The sequence below is a fragment of the Medicago sativa genome, chromosome 4, assembly GCF_051527215.1.
Source record: "Medicago sativa cultivar Bolivia chromosome 4, Bolivia_mono, whole genome shotgun sequence".
NCBI classification, from domain to species: Eukaryota; Viridiplantae; Streptophyta; class Magnoliopsida; order Fabales; family Fabaceae; genus Medicago; species Medicago sativa.
In genome coordinates, this window is record NC_140752.1 from 9,016,898 (window position 1) to 9,034,057 (window position 17,160).

At 33.2% G+C, this 17,160-nt stretch overlaps 1 protein-coding gene across 1 annotated transcript; it reads left to right on the forward strand.

Annotated features, from left to right (window-relative positions):
* The first annotated feature begins 458 nt into the window (after positions 1–458).
* On the forward strand, positions 459–2,181 carry LOC146926071 (putative 2-oxoglutarate-dependent dioxygenase AOP1). Its single transcript, XM_085758483.1, has 3 exons — positions 459–901; positions 1,213–1,537; positions 1,766–2,181. Exons 1-3 carry the CDS (start codon positions 528–530, stop codon positions 2,012–2,014), a joined length of 948 nt encoding a protein of 315 aa, XP_085614609.1. The 5' UTR covers positions 459–527; the 3' UTR covers positions 2,015–2,181.
* The last annotated feature ends 14,979 nt before the right edge of the window (positions 2,182–17,160 follow it).

The following is a 17,160-nucleotide window of genomic DNA, read 5'->3' on the forward strand; positions in this document are numbered from 1 at the left end:
GATTGTCATTTTATAAATGAATGTAATATTTATTATTATTTTTATCAATAAATCCATATTTATTGAATTTCACTTCACTTAATTACTCCATTTATATTAATAAGAGTGTTTAGTAAATAATCATAAATTTAGAACTACGTACATCAAATGTAACCTTCATATTGTCGGAGATTTAACTCAAAAGAGAGTAACAACAAAAATCCCAATAATTTTGTTTGCGATCTTGATATATTTGGTAGAAGTGATTAAGTCCAATATTATTCCTTTCCTTTTACTATGAACATTATCAGCAGGCCATATAGTAAAATGAGCAATATTCTTTTATAGGACTCGTGAAAAGAAGGAGAAAATAAAAGAGCATATCGATACTTATATAACTCAAAGTACAAAAACATTTTAATATTATCAATTATCAAGGTCACTATTGCAATGTAGTGCACACATATTATATAACTCAATCACAAGGTTCAATCCTAGCTTAAACTAAGCATTACCCTTAATCAAATTAGGGAAGGAAAATTGAAAATATGGGCACAGAAGCCACTCCAAAGCTTCCAATAATTGACTTCAATAACCTCAACTTGGAAGCCAAAGGTCCCAATTGGGAGTTAGTGAAGTCCCAAGTCTACAAGGCACTAGTAGAGTATGGTTGCTTTGAAGCAGTTTTTGACAAAGTTCCTTTAGACCTTCGCAAAGCCATATTTGCTTCAATAGAAGAGCTCTTTGATCTCCCTTTACAAACCAAGCTACTCAATGTGTCTAAGAAGCCTTATCATGGTTATGTTGGCCAATATCCTATGGTTCCACTTTTTGAGAGCATGGGCATTGATGATGCAAATATCTTAGAGAAAGTGAACAGTATGACCAACAACTTGTGGCCAGATGGAAACCAAAATTTTAGGTACGCAAAAAGTTACTTGTTTTGATTGCTTAGTTAACGCTTCTGGGACAATGTTTAACATTCTTTTATAGTAAATCATCAAATTTGATCCCTACAATTATAGGGCACTATCGATTTGGATGGTAAAATTATGAAATATTTTATAATAGTTTTTAAACTTGAAAATGTCTCTTCAATCATATTAGAGCATCTCTAATGGTAGTCTTTCGAGAGGTTCTAAGTTCAAAAAAGTGTATCCTTAACAAGTGTCACCATTTGGAGGACTTATATTTCTTCAATAAGCCCCTTATTATTTTGTTTTAATTTTGCAGCAAAACTATACATTCCTTCTCTGATGAGCTAAAAGAGTTGGATCAAATTATTAGGAAGATGATTTTGGAGAGTTTAGGTGTTGAAAAGTACTTGGAGGAACACATGAATTCAACCAATTATCTTCTCCGAGTTATGAAATACAAAGGCCCTCAAACAAGTGGCACAAAATTAGGCCTCAGCACACATAGTGACAAGAATGTTGTGACCATATTGTACCAAAATCAAGTGGAGGGTTTAGAGGTTATGACCAAAGATGGAAAATGGATAAGCTACAAGCCTTCTTCTTCAGGCAGTTTTGTAGCAATGATTGGTGACTCTATTCATGTAAATTCCATTAACCATTCCTTATCGAAAACTAATTATTAATTATTAAGGTTTTAATTCATTGTTAATTGTGATTGCATCAAGATCCTTAAGCCACATTCGCAATAATGTGGCCCGAGATATCAAAGTATTTGATATCGTGGCCCAGATCGTAGTCACACATGCATTTTTAAAACTATATTATTAAAATTTATTATGTTTTATCATCGTGTTATATGAATTTTGCAGGCATGGTCAAACGGAAGGCTGCATTCGCCGTTTCATCGGGTGATGATGAGTGGAAATGAGGCAAGATATTCAACAGGGTTGTTCTCTATCCCCAAAGAAGGGTACATTATAAAAGCTCCTGAGGAGCTGGTGGATGAGGAACACCCTTTGCTCTTTAGGCCTTATGACCATGTTGAATTTCTCAAGTATTATTACACTGAAAAAGGCCAAAGGGATCAATTTGCTATGCGCACTTATTGTGGCATTTGAGCTAGCTTATGGAGTATTATTAAGAGGGTGGACCATAAATATATATGTTGTGTGTTCTAGGGTTCTCTAGACTATTTATCTTGAGCTATATGTTGTTTGCATTCATTGGCTTTGTATGAAGTATTGTGTTGTGTGATCAAATATAAAACTACTATGCTTTGTGTTCATGTCTTGATTAAGAAACAAATATTTTGGTGTTTAAGTACGTATGCAATGTTGAAGATAATATCAAATTAATTTGAACAAGAACAAGATATGATTGTCAAGAATTGCATTAAAATACTAAAATTGGTCGTATTCATTGGACACTTTTCAAACAAATCATATCCCATGTAATAAAAATAGACATCACAACTTACCAATTAATTAAATGTGCAATTTTTTTGATGAATCATGTTAGCAAGGAATGGACAAAGGAGCATCTACTAAGAGCATCTACTATAAGAGTCCTTCCCCTATTCAATATTAATTTGACATAGTATTATTTATGAATTATTATTAATATAAAATATGATAAATTGTTATTAAACACTAATTATTGATTAATTGTTGTTTGAGCTTTGTCTCTAAATTGTTTGTTTGATTAATTTTTTGATAATATGCTCTAATTTTTATCTATAGTTTGTTAAATTTTCATCAATTGGTATAGAGTCAAATAGATACAAATTATGGTTATAGTGACTTTAGTTTATTTGATTTAAAGATAAGGCACTATGGGTGCCCGTAATGATGCTTACGTAAGGCCTCTATCCCTTGAGATTTTCTTTGGTTAAGTTTTGGCATTTAGATGGTTTTTGTGCGATTATCATCCTTCATTGAACTTAGCTTAGTCTGCACAGATATTTTCCTATAAAAGGACATCTAGTTTAGTTTACACCCGTTTGGATTAGCTTATTTTAGAGCTTATATAAAACAGCTTATGCAAATAAATAAGTTTTATGTATTATTTATAAGTTTTTAAAGTAGTTTATGAAAAATCAATTTACGAAGATACAATTTTCGTCAGTGAGAGCTTATAAATTAAAATAAAAGCTTATTTATTTATATAAGCTATTTTTCATAAGCTCAAACCAAACAGGGGAGGGCTTGTTATGTACTTTTTGTTTGATCAATCGAGTAAGTTCTTCTCTTATTTTTTTGCCTTATATATTATTTGTGATTATTGTCTTGTCTACGACGAGTTCTTGTGAGTAGACACCCTCTATCTTGGGATTGTGAAAAGAAGTCACAATTATCGGCGTTTCTTAAATCCCAATTCTTTCTTGTTGCTATGATTTTCAAAGAATTTTAATTTCATCTTGTTGTTTTAACTATGATTGTTTGATCTTAACTAATCATTATGTGACAAATTCATATAAGCACAATGAGATAAAATAATCATTTGGTTATAATTATTCAAACATATGATATCAACTAAGAACCGAAAGGGGAAGTTGATATCGGATGAATAGTCATAACGATATAATTCATAATCCTAGACATCAAGTGAAGGACCGAAAGGGCATATAAGATAAAACAAGGGATTCGAAAAAGAAAAAAAATACTATAGTTTTCTTTGAGGGGGTAATCGAGATTAACGAACTTTGTCAACGATTCCTCTATGAAAATAAGATGTTTTGTTGGTTCAAATCACACTCATGCAACGCCTGAAAGGGGCCATAAGTCACATTAGTTTACCTCATCTTTAGACCTTTGATTTTCATAGCAAACAAATAGAATTGGGATTAGAATTATATTATTGTGATGGAGATCACAATCCTAAGATGTTTTTATATCATTATTAAATCTCTATCAAATAAACCACTAAAAAATCTAATTTTTAGCTAATCAATTTAGAAAAATGAATTGGTAATCAACACTGGTACTCATGGGATTGATATTTTTTATTACGTGATAGAAACTACACATTTGCGGCCTATCAAATTTTTAACGCCATTGTCGGAGACTAGTTGTTCTTATTGATAAATCTTTTCTTTTAATTTTCTTTTAAAATGGATGAAAATCTTATCTTATTTATAAAAGGTCTTAAGTCTTTTGGACAACTATTTGGAGCCAAAAATGTTGTTGCACTTTTCCTTCCTAATTTTTTTGCTGTTTATTTCTATTTTTAGAAAATGATCGTATAACTTATTTCTATTTTTGCTGTTTATTTTGTTTTTTGTTTGATGGACATCATAGTTTGTCTTCTATTTTCTCTATTTATTTGGCAATATAAACACCGATCCCCATATTTTTTTTTTGTTTTTGTTAACTAGCTTTTCCTGAACAAACTTTTGCTAAAAAAAAATTCTCATTAAATTTGTGCCACCATAGAAAAAAAAACCTCATCTAATGTTTGTTTTTTTGTGCCACCAAAGAAAAAAAAAACCTCATCTAATGTTTGTTTTTTGTAACTAACTTTGTCGACATCTGTGCCCCTTTATACCAAACTAATCCTCTCTCACTCTCTATACAAGTAACATTAAATTGCATTTATAAGTCAAAAGTCATATTTCATCCTTCATCCTTCCATTAAATTAAATCATCTTGCTTCAAATTAAAAGTACGTCATGTTTTTTTTTTGCTTTGAATCTCTTTTATTTTTATTTTTATATCAACAATTAAAGTATCTCTCTATTAATGTTTCTAACTTTGTCTAACTCTATATGATTTATTTCTTCTCAATTCTATGTAGATTGAATAATGGCTTCTCATATTACTGCTATTGATGACATTGTTGCTGGAAAAATCGATTGGATTGGAAGATACGTGTTCATATAGTTAATCTTTGAAAAATTCTTGAATTCATCAAACCAAAACAGGCATCCAATATTGAATTACTTTTGCTAGATGAAAAGATATGGTCATGCATGATATTCATATGGTTCTATTGTACCTATAAATTTTACTGTTAAATATCTCTGATTTATACTACAACATGTCTATGTTATGTGATGAAAAGGATTCCTATATATTAATTTTATATGGTTCTATTATACCTATCTATTTTTTATTAAATATCTTTGATTTATTCATGTAGTTCACAAGTCGTATCTTCTGTTTTTCATCACTGTTAAATTAGCCTGTTAAATTAAAAGAAACATATATGAACGTGTTAGTTTAACAATTAGCCTATTAAATTTAGAGGTGGAGACTTATTTGTTTTGGCATGTGTTGTGCAGTTTTTGGGTTCGTGGGGTTTCTGTTCCTCCACTGTAATCTTTTTTGCTATTTTGAGTTCACTACACTTTCTTTGTGGGTGGCTCTATTTTAATATAATATGCCGTTGGAAAAACAAAAAAACTACTATAAATTGACAATAAATGAAGTTCTTTACCGTGCTTCATGACTGAAATATGGACGTATTGATAAAAAATATTATCTGGTCATTGTTTTTTGTTTTAAGTTTATATTTCACATTATCTTTTTTATTCACATAAAATCATATAATGTTTTATTGATTTCAGTTGTCAAAGATACAAACTTCTATTATAAGCAAGGATTTCAAGCTACATGGAGATTCTATTGAAGAGGGTGCTTCATATACTATAGAGAAGTTATTGCTCTCATTTAATAAAAGAGGCAATTTTAAACCAACAAATCTCCAATACAAGCTAATAACGTTGTTTTAATGGGTTAGTACTTTATACTAAACTTCACAAAATAAATATTAAACAGATTCCTTTATTTTTATATTTTTATAATTTCTTTTTTATGATTCTACAACCACGTTTATTTGCAGATGTCATTGGCAATGTAGTTAGAAGGACCGACATTAAGGATATTCAAGTAAAAGGAAATATAACTAAACTCTTGGACTTACTCTTGAAGACCTTGAGTTAGTGGAGTTTTTTTTTTTTTTATCTTTTTTGTTAACTATGTATATAGATGTTTTTTTATCTTGAAGACCTTGAGAATGGGTCAACTACCATTGTGTTGTTTGATAGAGTTATTTCGTAACACTTTGGAAAGACTGCAAATGAATGGAATCGATAATGAACTTAAGTATATTATTTTTTGTATTTTTTATATGTAATATTATTAAAACAATAAACATTGGTCTTAATTGTTTAATGATACAAATCAAAAACAAGGAAAGGCCACATATGATTATCCAACAGAGTTTGACACCTTACGTGACAAGGACATTCTTTTCAAACTGGAAATCAATAAAAAAAATGTTGACCAGAGGTTTTATACCTATGCAGTCAAAAAGATGTCCGATGACAATGAAATCATTGATGAGTTTAAGAAAAAGTATCATATTGAGTGTCATGTTGCTGCTCATAATTGTGAAGAAGATGATGATGTTGACTTCATGGGTGTTATTACACCCCAAACTGGTGATAATATGAAGGTAGTTAAATATTCTTTATATCTACTTTAAAGGTATTCATAAAACTTATTAAATTAACCATTGCTATGAATGTTTATTCGTGTAGCTTCTTGGTGATGAAGCTAATTCTATTCCTAAGGATACTCATCCATCCAAGTCTTTGAGAAAGAGAAATGCCGACATGTCGACTCAGATGCAACACATATTGACGTTGATTGTCGAACTCAGTCGTCAACCACTAAATTGCAGAAAGTTGTCAAAATTAAGCAAGAACATAAATATTGATATTTTAGCTCTTCTCAGTCTAGACTACTTAGATTTATTTTGTTTCGATTTTTTTTTACTCATTAAGTACTTTCTTAATTGTTTTGGAAATTTATTTGCTTGACATTTGCTAATTTGGTACTTTGGTACATGTGTCATACATCCAAAAATAACATGTTTACGTTTTTTTTTTGTGTACATATATCACTCTATCTATAAAAAAAATAAAAAAAAATATTTGTCTGTTGAAAGATGTGACGATAACCAAAATCACTTGCGTTGGTGACCAAGATAACTCACCATACTTTTTTTATTGTGTTTCGTAACATGATCAATATTCCCTCTTCATATAGTGGCAAAAACTATATGCATGCCTAATCTTAAATAATATTTTGATCTTTGCCTTAAAGGTGGATGTCAAATTTAGATAACTAACACTCGATGTCTACCCTACTCTTCACTAATTAAGCAAGTGAAGACCACATCAAATAAAATTACCCTATGGTCGGCACATTACTTGCAGGAATCTTATTATATCAATGAAATTATTTATACAATTTCAAGGTTGCTTATAACACTCCAAAGTCCTGATAGAAGCACTTTAAAAGTCCTAAAACAGGGACCACAAAGAAGGGGTCGAAGGTGTTGGTAGATCGTTGATCTACAAGCGGATCAAACAAAGCATGAATTGTTAGATGGTAAAAGCTAAAGAGAGGAATTGTGTTAAGAAACATTGGAGAAAACAATGATAGGGAAATTGAAATTGAAATACCAGATGACATGTTGATCAAGAATTCAGGTGACCCAATTGCTTCAATTGTTGATAGCACGTATCCATCACTGTTGGAGAGTATGAGTTATCTTTCATTTTTTCAAAGCAAGACAATTTTAACACCTACCAATGATATTGTTGATTCACTGAACAATTACGTACTTAAGTGCTTAAGGCGGAATTATATTAATAGTTGCATTTGGTTATTTTTCTTTATCTGTGATAACGAGAATTCTAAATTAATTCAGGTTTTCATTGTCATTGTTTTGGAAGCATTAATTCATTTACAATTACCTTATTTATTAATCAAAACTATTATTTCATTTACAATTATCTTATTTTTTTTATCAATGCCATAAAAATTACCTTATTTATTAGTTAACGAGATAATCAACTTCCCGTGCATCGCACGGGTCCAAATACTAGTCTTATTTATAAAAGGTCTTACGTCTTTTGAATAACGTTTGTTTTGGAGCAAAAATTTTGTTGCACTTTTCCTTCCTAATTTTTTGCTGTTTATTTATTTTTTTAGAAAATGATCGTGTAACTTATTTATAAAAGGTCTTAGGTCTTTTGGACAACTTTTTCGAGCCAAAAATGTTGTTGCACTTTTCCTTCCTAATTTTTTGCTGTTTATTTATATTTTTAGAAAATGATCGTGTATCTTATTTATAAAAGGTCTTACGTCTTTTGAACAACGTTTTGGAGCAAAAAATGTTGTTGCACTTTTCCTTCCTAATTTTTTGCTGTTTATTTATTTTTTTAGAAAATGATCGTGTAATCTTATTTATAAAAGGTCTTACGTCTTTTGAATAACGTTTTGGAGCAAAAAATGTTGTTGCACTTTTCCTTCCTAATTTTTTGCTGTTTATTTATTTTTTTAGAAAATGATCGTGTAACTTATTTATAAAAGGTCTTAGGTCTTTTGGACAACTTTTTCGAGCCAAAAATGTTGTTGCACTTTTCCTTCCTAATTTTTTGCTGTTTATTTATATTTTTAGAAAATGATCGTGTATCTTATTTATAAAAGGTCTTACGTCATTTGAATAACGTTTTGGAGCAAAAAATGTTGTTGCACTTTTCCTTCCTAATTTTTTTGCTGTTTATTTATATTTTTAGAAAATGATCGTGTAACTTATTTATAAAAGGTCTTAGGTCTTTTGGACAACTTTTTCGAGCCAAAAATGTTGTTGCACTTTTCCTTCCTAATTTTTTTGTGTTTATTTATATTTTTAGAAAATGATCGTGTATCTTATTTATAAAAGGTCAAAAGTCTCTTAGACAACTTTATGTAGCCGAAAAAGTTGTTGCACTTTTCCTTCCTAATTTTTTGCTGTTTATTTATATTTTTAAAAAATGACTGTCATACCCCAATTTTTGACCTAACATCCTACATTCATACATTGTCTGACCCTGAATAGTCTTTGACTTTTCAAAGGCAATTTCAGCAGAAAGGTATCTTAAAATACCTCATATGTTTGGTTCCGAATCTGGCCCTCTTCGCTCTTTATATTTTTATAATTTTAGTTTTCTTTATTTTTTTATTATTTTTTATTTACTCTTTAATTTTCATCTTTTATTTTTTTTATAATTTTAGTTTTTATTTCCAATTTTTATTTTAGCTTTTAATTAGTCATTTTTTATATTTTATTTTAGTCAGTTTTATTTTATTGTCCAAGTAAAAAAAACCAAAGTGTCAATGAGTCCAAAATTAAGTGTCCAGGGGTCCAAAATATTTTTCCTCCAAGCCATGCCATAATCAGTGCAGAGTCAAAACTTTCTTCCCATTTTTCATCAGGAACGCGTTTCATCATCAATACCTCTTCTCACTTTTTTAATTTATTAGTCATTTTTTTTAACTTTTAGTTTTCATTTTTATCTTTCATTTTTATTCAGTCTTGATTTTTATATTTTTTTTTATTTTCCATTTTACCATTTTGTTTTTATTTTTTTCGTTTAATTATTTCTTTAGGTTTTTATTAACTTTTTTAATGAGTCCAAAAATTGTCAAAAAATATAGTGTCAAGGTCCAATTTTTTTTTTTCTTTCTCAAGTGTGCCACCAATCATGCCATTTTTACATGTCAACTCTCCCATTTAAAAAATCATTCAAATCACATTCCAAAACCATCATCAATCTCATTCAAATCCCCATCAAAGTGCATTAAACCAATTTTCCATTTTTCATCAACCTTAGAACCTATAAATAGAGCTCTCATCCTTCACAATTTCACACACCAAAAGTTCTCGAGTTGTCAAAGAACTTTTCTCTCTTCTCCCTCATTTAGCTTGTGTTGACGAGCTATTCTTTTCTTCTCCCTCTTTTTTCTGTCCCTTCGGAATTTTGTCCCTTCGGTAATTTTTGTCCCTTCGGTTGTCCCTTTCTTTTATTTTCTTGCATTTTATTCTTTTTAGCATTTTATTTTATTTCTATTTAGCATTTTAATTATTGTCATTTATTTTCCAGCAATTAGAATGTATTTAGGTCCAATGTAAATATAAATGAGAAAAGTGTGTGTGTGTGTGTGTGTGTGTGTCTTTTATTTTTTTACCGCTTTATATATATCAAAAAATACAAAAAAAAAATAGATTAGGGATTTTGTGGTGACCCAACGTCACTACAAAAATCCACGCGCTTTTATTTTTATTGCTCCGTTAGTTTAATTTTCATTTATTATTCCAAAACAACAAAAACATTCAAATAACAAAAATCACAAAAATATTTTCATAATAAACCTTGATTTTCAATCAAGTGATCGTTCTTTTTTATTTTATTTCTTAATCAAACTTCAATCAATTTAATCATACCTTGAGTCCATTTTTCTTTCAATATAAAAAATACAAACCAATTCTCATTTGCCACTTGGCTTTTTATTTTAAAACCCTTTTTCAAAACCAATAAAAAACACAAAACAAATCAAACGTCATTTTTTTTAACCCCGAACTACGTGATTTTGATCCTTCACGGGTACGTAGGCAAAGGACACTCGTCCTCTCAAATCAATAAAATGTAGATAATTAGGTCTTCCTTTTTTAATCATTTCAAAATTCCATTTTTTTTTTTAAAAAAAAGCAAGCAAGTTTATAGCACAAAAATTTAAATAAAATCAAGAGGTTCTCGTAGAGTACTACGGACATAAAGGGTGCTAATACCTTCCCTTTATGTAACCAACCCCCGGACCCCCCAATTTAAATAAATTTTTTCAAAGTCGTGAAAAAAAAAGTGAGTCAAAAGCTAATCAAATAGCCTTAATCTCCGAAAAATGCCGCGACAGAAATGGCGACTTCACTGGGGAGCCCCTAAGAGGGTTAAGCCTAACTTGGCTTTGTTTAAAATTTTGTGCTTTAAACTTGCTTAAAAAATAAAAAAAATAAAAAAAATAAAAGATGGAAATACGTGTATATATGTTTTCTCCTTTTTCTTTCTTCTTTCTTTTAACGTGAGTGGTGAGATAAGTCCTAACCTGGACTTGAGGGAAATATAAGATAGGACGGGGTATAATCATAGTGCCATACCAAGAGCATTCTTGGACCATGTGTACATGTGATAACCCTACTCGGTGGAGGCCTCACGGAAGGTAGTACTCTTGTTGTCATGAGCATTCATGTCGACATTATTACTTTCAATGTGAGTGTCCCGTGAAGCCGTGGTCCTTAGTTACCCTTAACCCATCTTGGCCTTTTTAGGACGTAGTGCGGTGGCTAAACCAAGAGCATTCTTGACTTTAGTTGATACGCGATACTACACTCAAACTAGACTACCTTATGAATGTTATTGGACTAGGAGCATTCCTATACACCAATATATTCACAAGGGGGTTGCAATTTGGGAACTTGGTAGAACCCTTATTACAAGTGCAAATGAAACCATAGTCCTTACCAAATGGCGTTGTTACCCTTGACTCCAACATTATGGACTTAAACCTAACCATGTTTTCACCGTTCTTTTTGCATAATCATGCATACATGCATTCATTCATAAACAACTCTTTTTCTCATTAAATACCGAAGGACTTCGATAAGTTTTTATAAACATCAGAGGTATGAACCTTGTAAAAGGAACACCGAGAAATACATTTTCAAAAGTCTTTAATGGACCTTAGCCTTTGTTGGGGTGTTTTTCCTTGACTTTGCTTTTGCCCTTAAGGGAACTGTTCGTAATATTTCAAAATATCAAATGAAACAATGTTCCTTATGAAGTTTACAACTACTTTGACAAGTCTTTCAAAAAAATGTGTCTATTTTTGCATAAACATATCATGCATCATTTTGCATTCATAGTTTCTAGTCCGTGTCTCATACTTTGTTTCTGTCTACAAAAGGTCAATCCATCAGTCTACTCGCATCTACAACACTCGTGCAAACAGAATGCATCAGTTTGAACAAGAAATCCACGAGCATTCGTGAAGAGGTAACAACACTCCAGGCCGAGTTAGAAAGACTGAGTACCCTGGTAGTTTCATTGGTAGCTTTGCAATTCCAGCTAGGGCCCGAACGCCAACATCAACAGCAGCATTGACAACAGGCTCCAAGGATACAGTTTGACCCAATCCCAATGACATATGCGGAGCTGCTTCCCATCTTGCTCATGAAGAACCTTGTCCAAACTAGAACGCCTCCTCGGGTGCTTAACGAGTTGCCGGTTTGGTATCAACCTGACCTCTCATGTGCCTTCCGTCAAGGAGCACCCGGCCATGACATCGAGCACTGTTTCTCTTTGATGATTGAAGTCCAGAAGCTGATTGAAGCCAATGTCTTGCTTTTTGAAGATTGAATTCGGACGTGCTAGTTAACCCACCGTCGGACTATATTGTGACACATGGAGTGGATAGCCGCAATTGGGTCGCTTTTGATGTTCTTTCTACTACTTATCTGTTCAAATAATGTGTTTGTTGGTTGTTTGCTGCTTTTCAAAAAAATCCTTTCGTCCCGCCCGAGACAAAAGTGAATTTGTGCAGGGCTTTTTGCTTCATGTATTTTCCATCATTAATAAAAAGTCGTTTCTATCCCGACTTTGTTTTTATTTCATGCTTTTTCTGGAAAAATGGTAATACAAAAAACCAAAAAATAAATTTCATTCTCAAACATCTGCATAATCATAACATGTACTTACTTGTCAAAATCAATAATCAAATCATGCATTAATAAACCCGTTGAACACTTTAACCTTGTACTCTCTTCCAACTTTGAGTTCCTTGTGTCAGAAACTGAAGAAGAGAATGAAGAGATTCCCAATGAGATCTCTCACATACTGGGGCATCTTAGCCATCGAAGCTGCAAACAAAAATTAAGAACATTGTCCAGAAGATGGCAGTCGTTTACAAAGACTGGCATGAGAGGTTACCATTGCCTCGCATGGATATCATACTTCAGTACACATTTCAACAGGGGTAACCCCCTCCTTCCCTCAATATACAACATGGAGATCGTGCTTTCCGTGGAGGTTGAAGTCTCGTCAATAGGAGTTCTGCTAAAGTCCAAGCTTGATCGAATTTAAACGTATGACGACCTTGTACAAATATATCAAAAGAGGTTTGAAACAAACTTCCAACAAGAAGGTTCGTCCCCGTGAATTTCAAAAAAGGAGACTTTGTGCTCAAAAGGGTACTATCTTTTTCATCCAGACTCCAGGGGCAAGTGGACGCCTAACTATGAAGGCCCATGTGCAATACTTTTACAACTATGGGTGGTGACAAACTCACACATCCTATGAATGCCGGTGCAGTCAAGAAATACTCTGTCAAAAATATGAGTTCGATAAGTCGCAAACCTGAAAAGGCGGCTTAGGCAAAAATGAGCGTCTCGGTGGACTGAAAACCCGAAAGGGCGGTCCAGGCAAAAATTAGAGACAAAAAAATAAAATAAAAAATATTATCCTGATTGGTTGAAACCCTAAAAGGGCGATCTATGCAAAAGTTAAGGATCATGACAAAGTAACTGCATCTGGTTAGGCACAATCCACTTGGGGCATACATGTTATCAAAGAACCTCTGATTCGAAGCATCTGCAGATCAAGGACTCGGAACTGGGGCAATCAAAGTCTGTCAGGGAGTATAACGGTTATTGTGTTCAATGTACCTTCCAATATATTTACCATTTTCCAAATTCTTCAAAGATCCGTGGAGCCATGCCGTTGGCAGGTCACCACTCAATTCATCAAATTTGAGCCTGTGCCCATTTATTTGGAACTCTCATTTATTTTGTTTGCAAATTTCTTCTATTTTTGATGGCAATACTTGAAGCAAAAATTTTCAAAATAATTTTTTTTTTACATCTGTTGAAAAGTGCGAACAACAAGCACACTCTCTTTGAACTCGTGAGTAGTTGAAGCGTACATCAACATCCGCCTTGAGAACGGTTACACTCCAAAAGAGAAACATGGCTAAGCACTATGGAGAGGACCTCTGCTTCGAACAAGATGCTTTCACAGTCTAAAAATAAAAAAAAATATACAAAAAAAATACAAAAAATAAAAGCTCGCTAAGTTGAAAACCCGAAAGGGCTGCTTAGGCAATAGAGAGCGTCCCGGTGGACTGAAAACCCTAAAGGGCGGTCCAGGCAAAAATTAGGGGCACAAAAAAGAATATACTCCCGGTGGACTGAAAACCCGAAAGGGCGATCCAGGCAAAAGTTAGGGATTTTCAAAAAAAGAAAAAACATGAATGCGGAAGCATGCCGATAGAAGTACACTATGCGTCGGTTCACAAATGGCGACTTCTTCTAGGCTTTTGGTTAAACAATGGGCTCTCTCCCCAAGAGGCATCAGTTGATACCTTGTGCCGGGTTTTACACCGCTAACGGCTTGATTTGTTCAATCACATCATATCCAAGGAAGTTTGCCGAGTGTTTGTACTGTGATGTCTGTCCGCCTCCCATCCTACATATCTTGTCTCGTTTCATCGAGTCGCTTGTCATATCCAATTTATACAGTCGTACAAGCTACATCCATACATTCATGCATTCATACAATAATACATTCATACATTAATACTGTCACATGTTCATACACTCATGCATACACAACATATACATGACATCATTCACACATGATCGAATTAGTCACCAAAATCTTGTTTCAGTCATGTCTCTTCAGTTCGGTCTTTACTTATCATTGTGTCAAGCCGCAAGTTTCTACACATGAACATCTGACATTTACCTTCTTATCATCAAAAGTGTCATCCCCAGTGTGTCTGGTCCAGAGATGTCACTCATTATAAGCCCGGTGGATTCCGGCCAACTCTTACAAAGCCCGGTGGATTCCGGCAATCTTTTACAAAGCCTGGTGGATTCCGGCACAACCTTGCAAAAGCCGAGTGGATTCTCGCAAAAGCCGAGTGGATTCTCGCAAAAGCCGAGTGGATTCTCGCATATGTTTACCAAGCCGAGTGGATTCTTGCAAAAGCCGAGTGGATTCTCGCATATGTTTACCAAGCCGAGTGGATTCTCGCAAAAGCCGAGTGGATTCTCGCAAACCTTATCAAAAGCCGAGTGGATTCTCTCAAGTGTTTATCAAAAGCCGAGTGAATTCTCGCAAATGTTTACCAAGCCGAGTGGATTCTCGCAAAAGCCGAGTGGATTCTCGCAAACCTTTATCAAAATCCGAGTGGATTCTCGCAAATGTTTATCAAAAACCGAGTGGATTCTCGCAAAACTCTTATGAAGCCCAGTGGATTCTGGCCAACTTTTATCAAAAGCCGAGTGGATTCTCGCAAAAGCCGAGTGGATTCTCGCATATGTTTACCAAGCCGAGTGGATTCTCGCAAAAAGCCGAGTGGATTCTCGCAAAAGCCGAGTGGATTCTCGCAAATGTTTATCAAAATCCGGGTGGATTCTCGCAAACGTTTACCTTGTTTCAAGCTGTTAGTCCTAAACAACGGACCGCTTGAGTTTACCTTTTAATCTTGTTTCAAGCCGCCAGTCCAAAACAACGGACCGCTTGAGTTTACCTTTTTGTCTTGTTTAAAGCTGTCAGTCCTAAACAACGGACCGCTTGAGTTTACCATTTTTTGTCTTGTTTCAAGCTGCTGGTCCAAAACAACGGACCGCTTGTGTCTACATTTTGTCTTGTTTCAGGCTGTCAGTCCTAAACAACGGATCGCTTGAGTTTACCTTTTGTCTTGTTTCAAGCTGCGAGTCCTAAACAACGGACCGCTTGAGTTTACTTTTTGTCTTGTTTCAAGCTGCCAGTCCTAAACAACGGACCGCTTGAGTTTACCTTTCGTCATGGTCAGTTCCAACCAATGAACAGTTTGAAATCACATTTTATTTTCTCCAGTGTCATCCCCAGCTTAGTTGTTCAATTGATGTCGCTAATAATGTTTTGTTTTCATTAAGCTATCGTTCCAAACCGATACGGTAGTAGACAATCTCTTCCCCAGTGAAACTGCAATTCCCCAGCGGAGTCGGATCCCTTTCTTTAACAAATTGGGTATCCCGTTGTTTGTTTCTCGTCCCAGTCAAATCATCTTTGGCGTCCTGCATTCATAATTGCATCATGAGCATTTCACAACATCTTAGGTCAAAAATTGGTGTACTTTTGTATTTAAGTCTCTTCGTCCCGTCAACTCAAAGATTTCATCTTCAAATCTCCGGACGAAGAAAACTTAAATAGGGGCATCTGTCATACCCCAATTTTTGACCTAACATCCTACATTCATACATTGTCTGACCCTGAATAGTCTTTGACTTTTCAAAGGAAATTTCAGCAGAAAGGTATCTTAAAATACCTCATATGTTTGGTTCCGAATCGGGCCCTCTTCGCTCTTTATATTTTTATAATTTTTGTTTTCTTTATTTTTTTATTATTTGTTATTTACTCTTTAATTTTCATCTTTTATTTAATTTTATAATTTTAGTTTTTATTTCCAATTTTTATTTTAGCTTTTAATTAGTCATTTTTCATATTTTATTTTAGTCAGTTTTATTTTATTGTCCAAGTAAAAAAAACCAAAGTGTCAATGAGTCCAAAATTAAGTGTCCAGGGGTCCAAAATATTTTTCCTTCAAGTCATGCCATAATCAGTGCAGAGTCAAAACTTTCTTCCCATTTTTCATCAGGAACGCGTTTCATCATCAATACCTCTTCTCACTTTTTTAATTTATTAGTCATTTTTTTTTAACTTTTAGTTTTCATTTTTATCTTTCATTTTTATTCAGTCTTGATTTTTATTTTTTTTTTATTTTCCATTTTACCATTTTGTTTTTATTTTTTTCGTTTAATTATTTCTTTAGGTTTTTATTAACTTTTTTAATGAGTCCAAAAATTGTCAAAAAATATAGAGTCAAGGTCCAATTTTTTTTTCTTTCTCAAGTGTGCCACCAATCATGCCATTTTTACATGTCAACTCTCCCATTTGAAAAATCATTCAAATCACATTCCAAAACCATCATCAATCTCATTCAAATCCCCATCAAAGTGCATTAAACCAATTTTCCATTTTTCATCAACCTTAGAACCTATAAATAGAGCTCTCATCCTTCACAATTTCACACACCAAAAGTTCTCTTGAGTTGTCAAAGAACTTTTCTCTCTTCTCCCTCATTTAGCTTGTGTTGACGAGCTATTCTTTTCTTCTCCCTCTTTTTTCTGTCCCTTCGGAATTTTGTCCCTTCGGTAATTTTTGTCCCTTCGGTTGTCCCTTTCTTTTATTTTCTTGCATTTTATTCTTTTTAGCATTTTATTTTATTTCTATTTAGCATTTTAATTATTGTCATTTATTTTCCAGCAATTAGAATGTATTTAGGTCCAATGTAAATATAAATGAGAAAAGTGTGTGTGTGTGTGTGTGTGTGTGTGT

Bases quoted from the DNA above. Each gene is read 5' to 3' on its own strand.
- LOC146926071 (XM_085758483.1), top strand. From the start codon at position 528: ATGGGCACAGAAGCCACTCCAAAGCTTCCAATAATTGACTTCAATAAC. The intron at 902-1,212 runs GTACGCAAAAAG...TTAATTTTGCAG, and splicing joins GATGGAAACCAAAATTTTAG to CAAAACTATACATTCCTTCT. The intron at 1,538-1,765 runs GTAAATTCCATT...TGAATTTTGCAG, and splicing joins TGATTGGTGACTCTATTCAT to GCATGGTCAAACGGAAGGCT.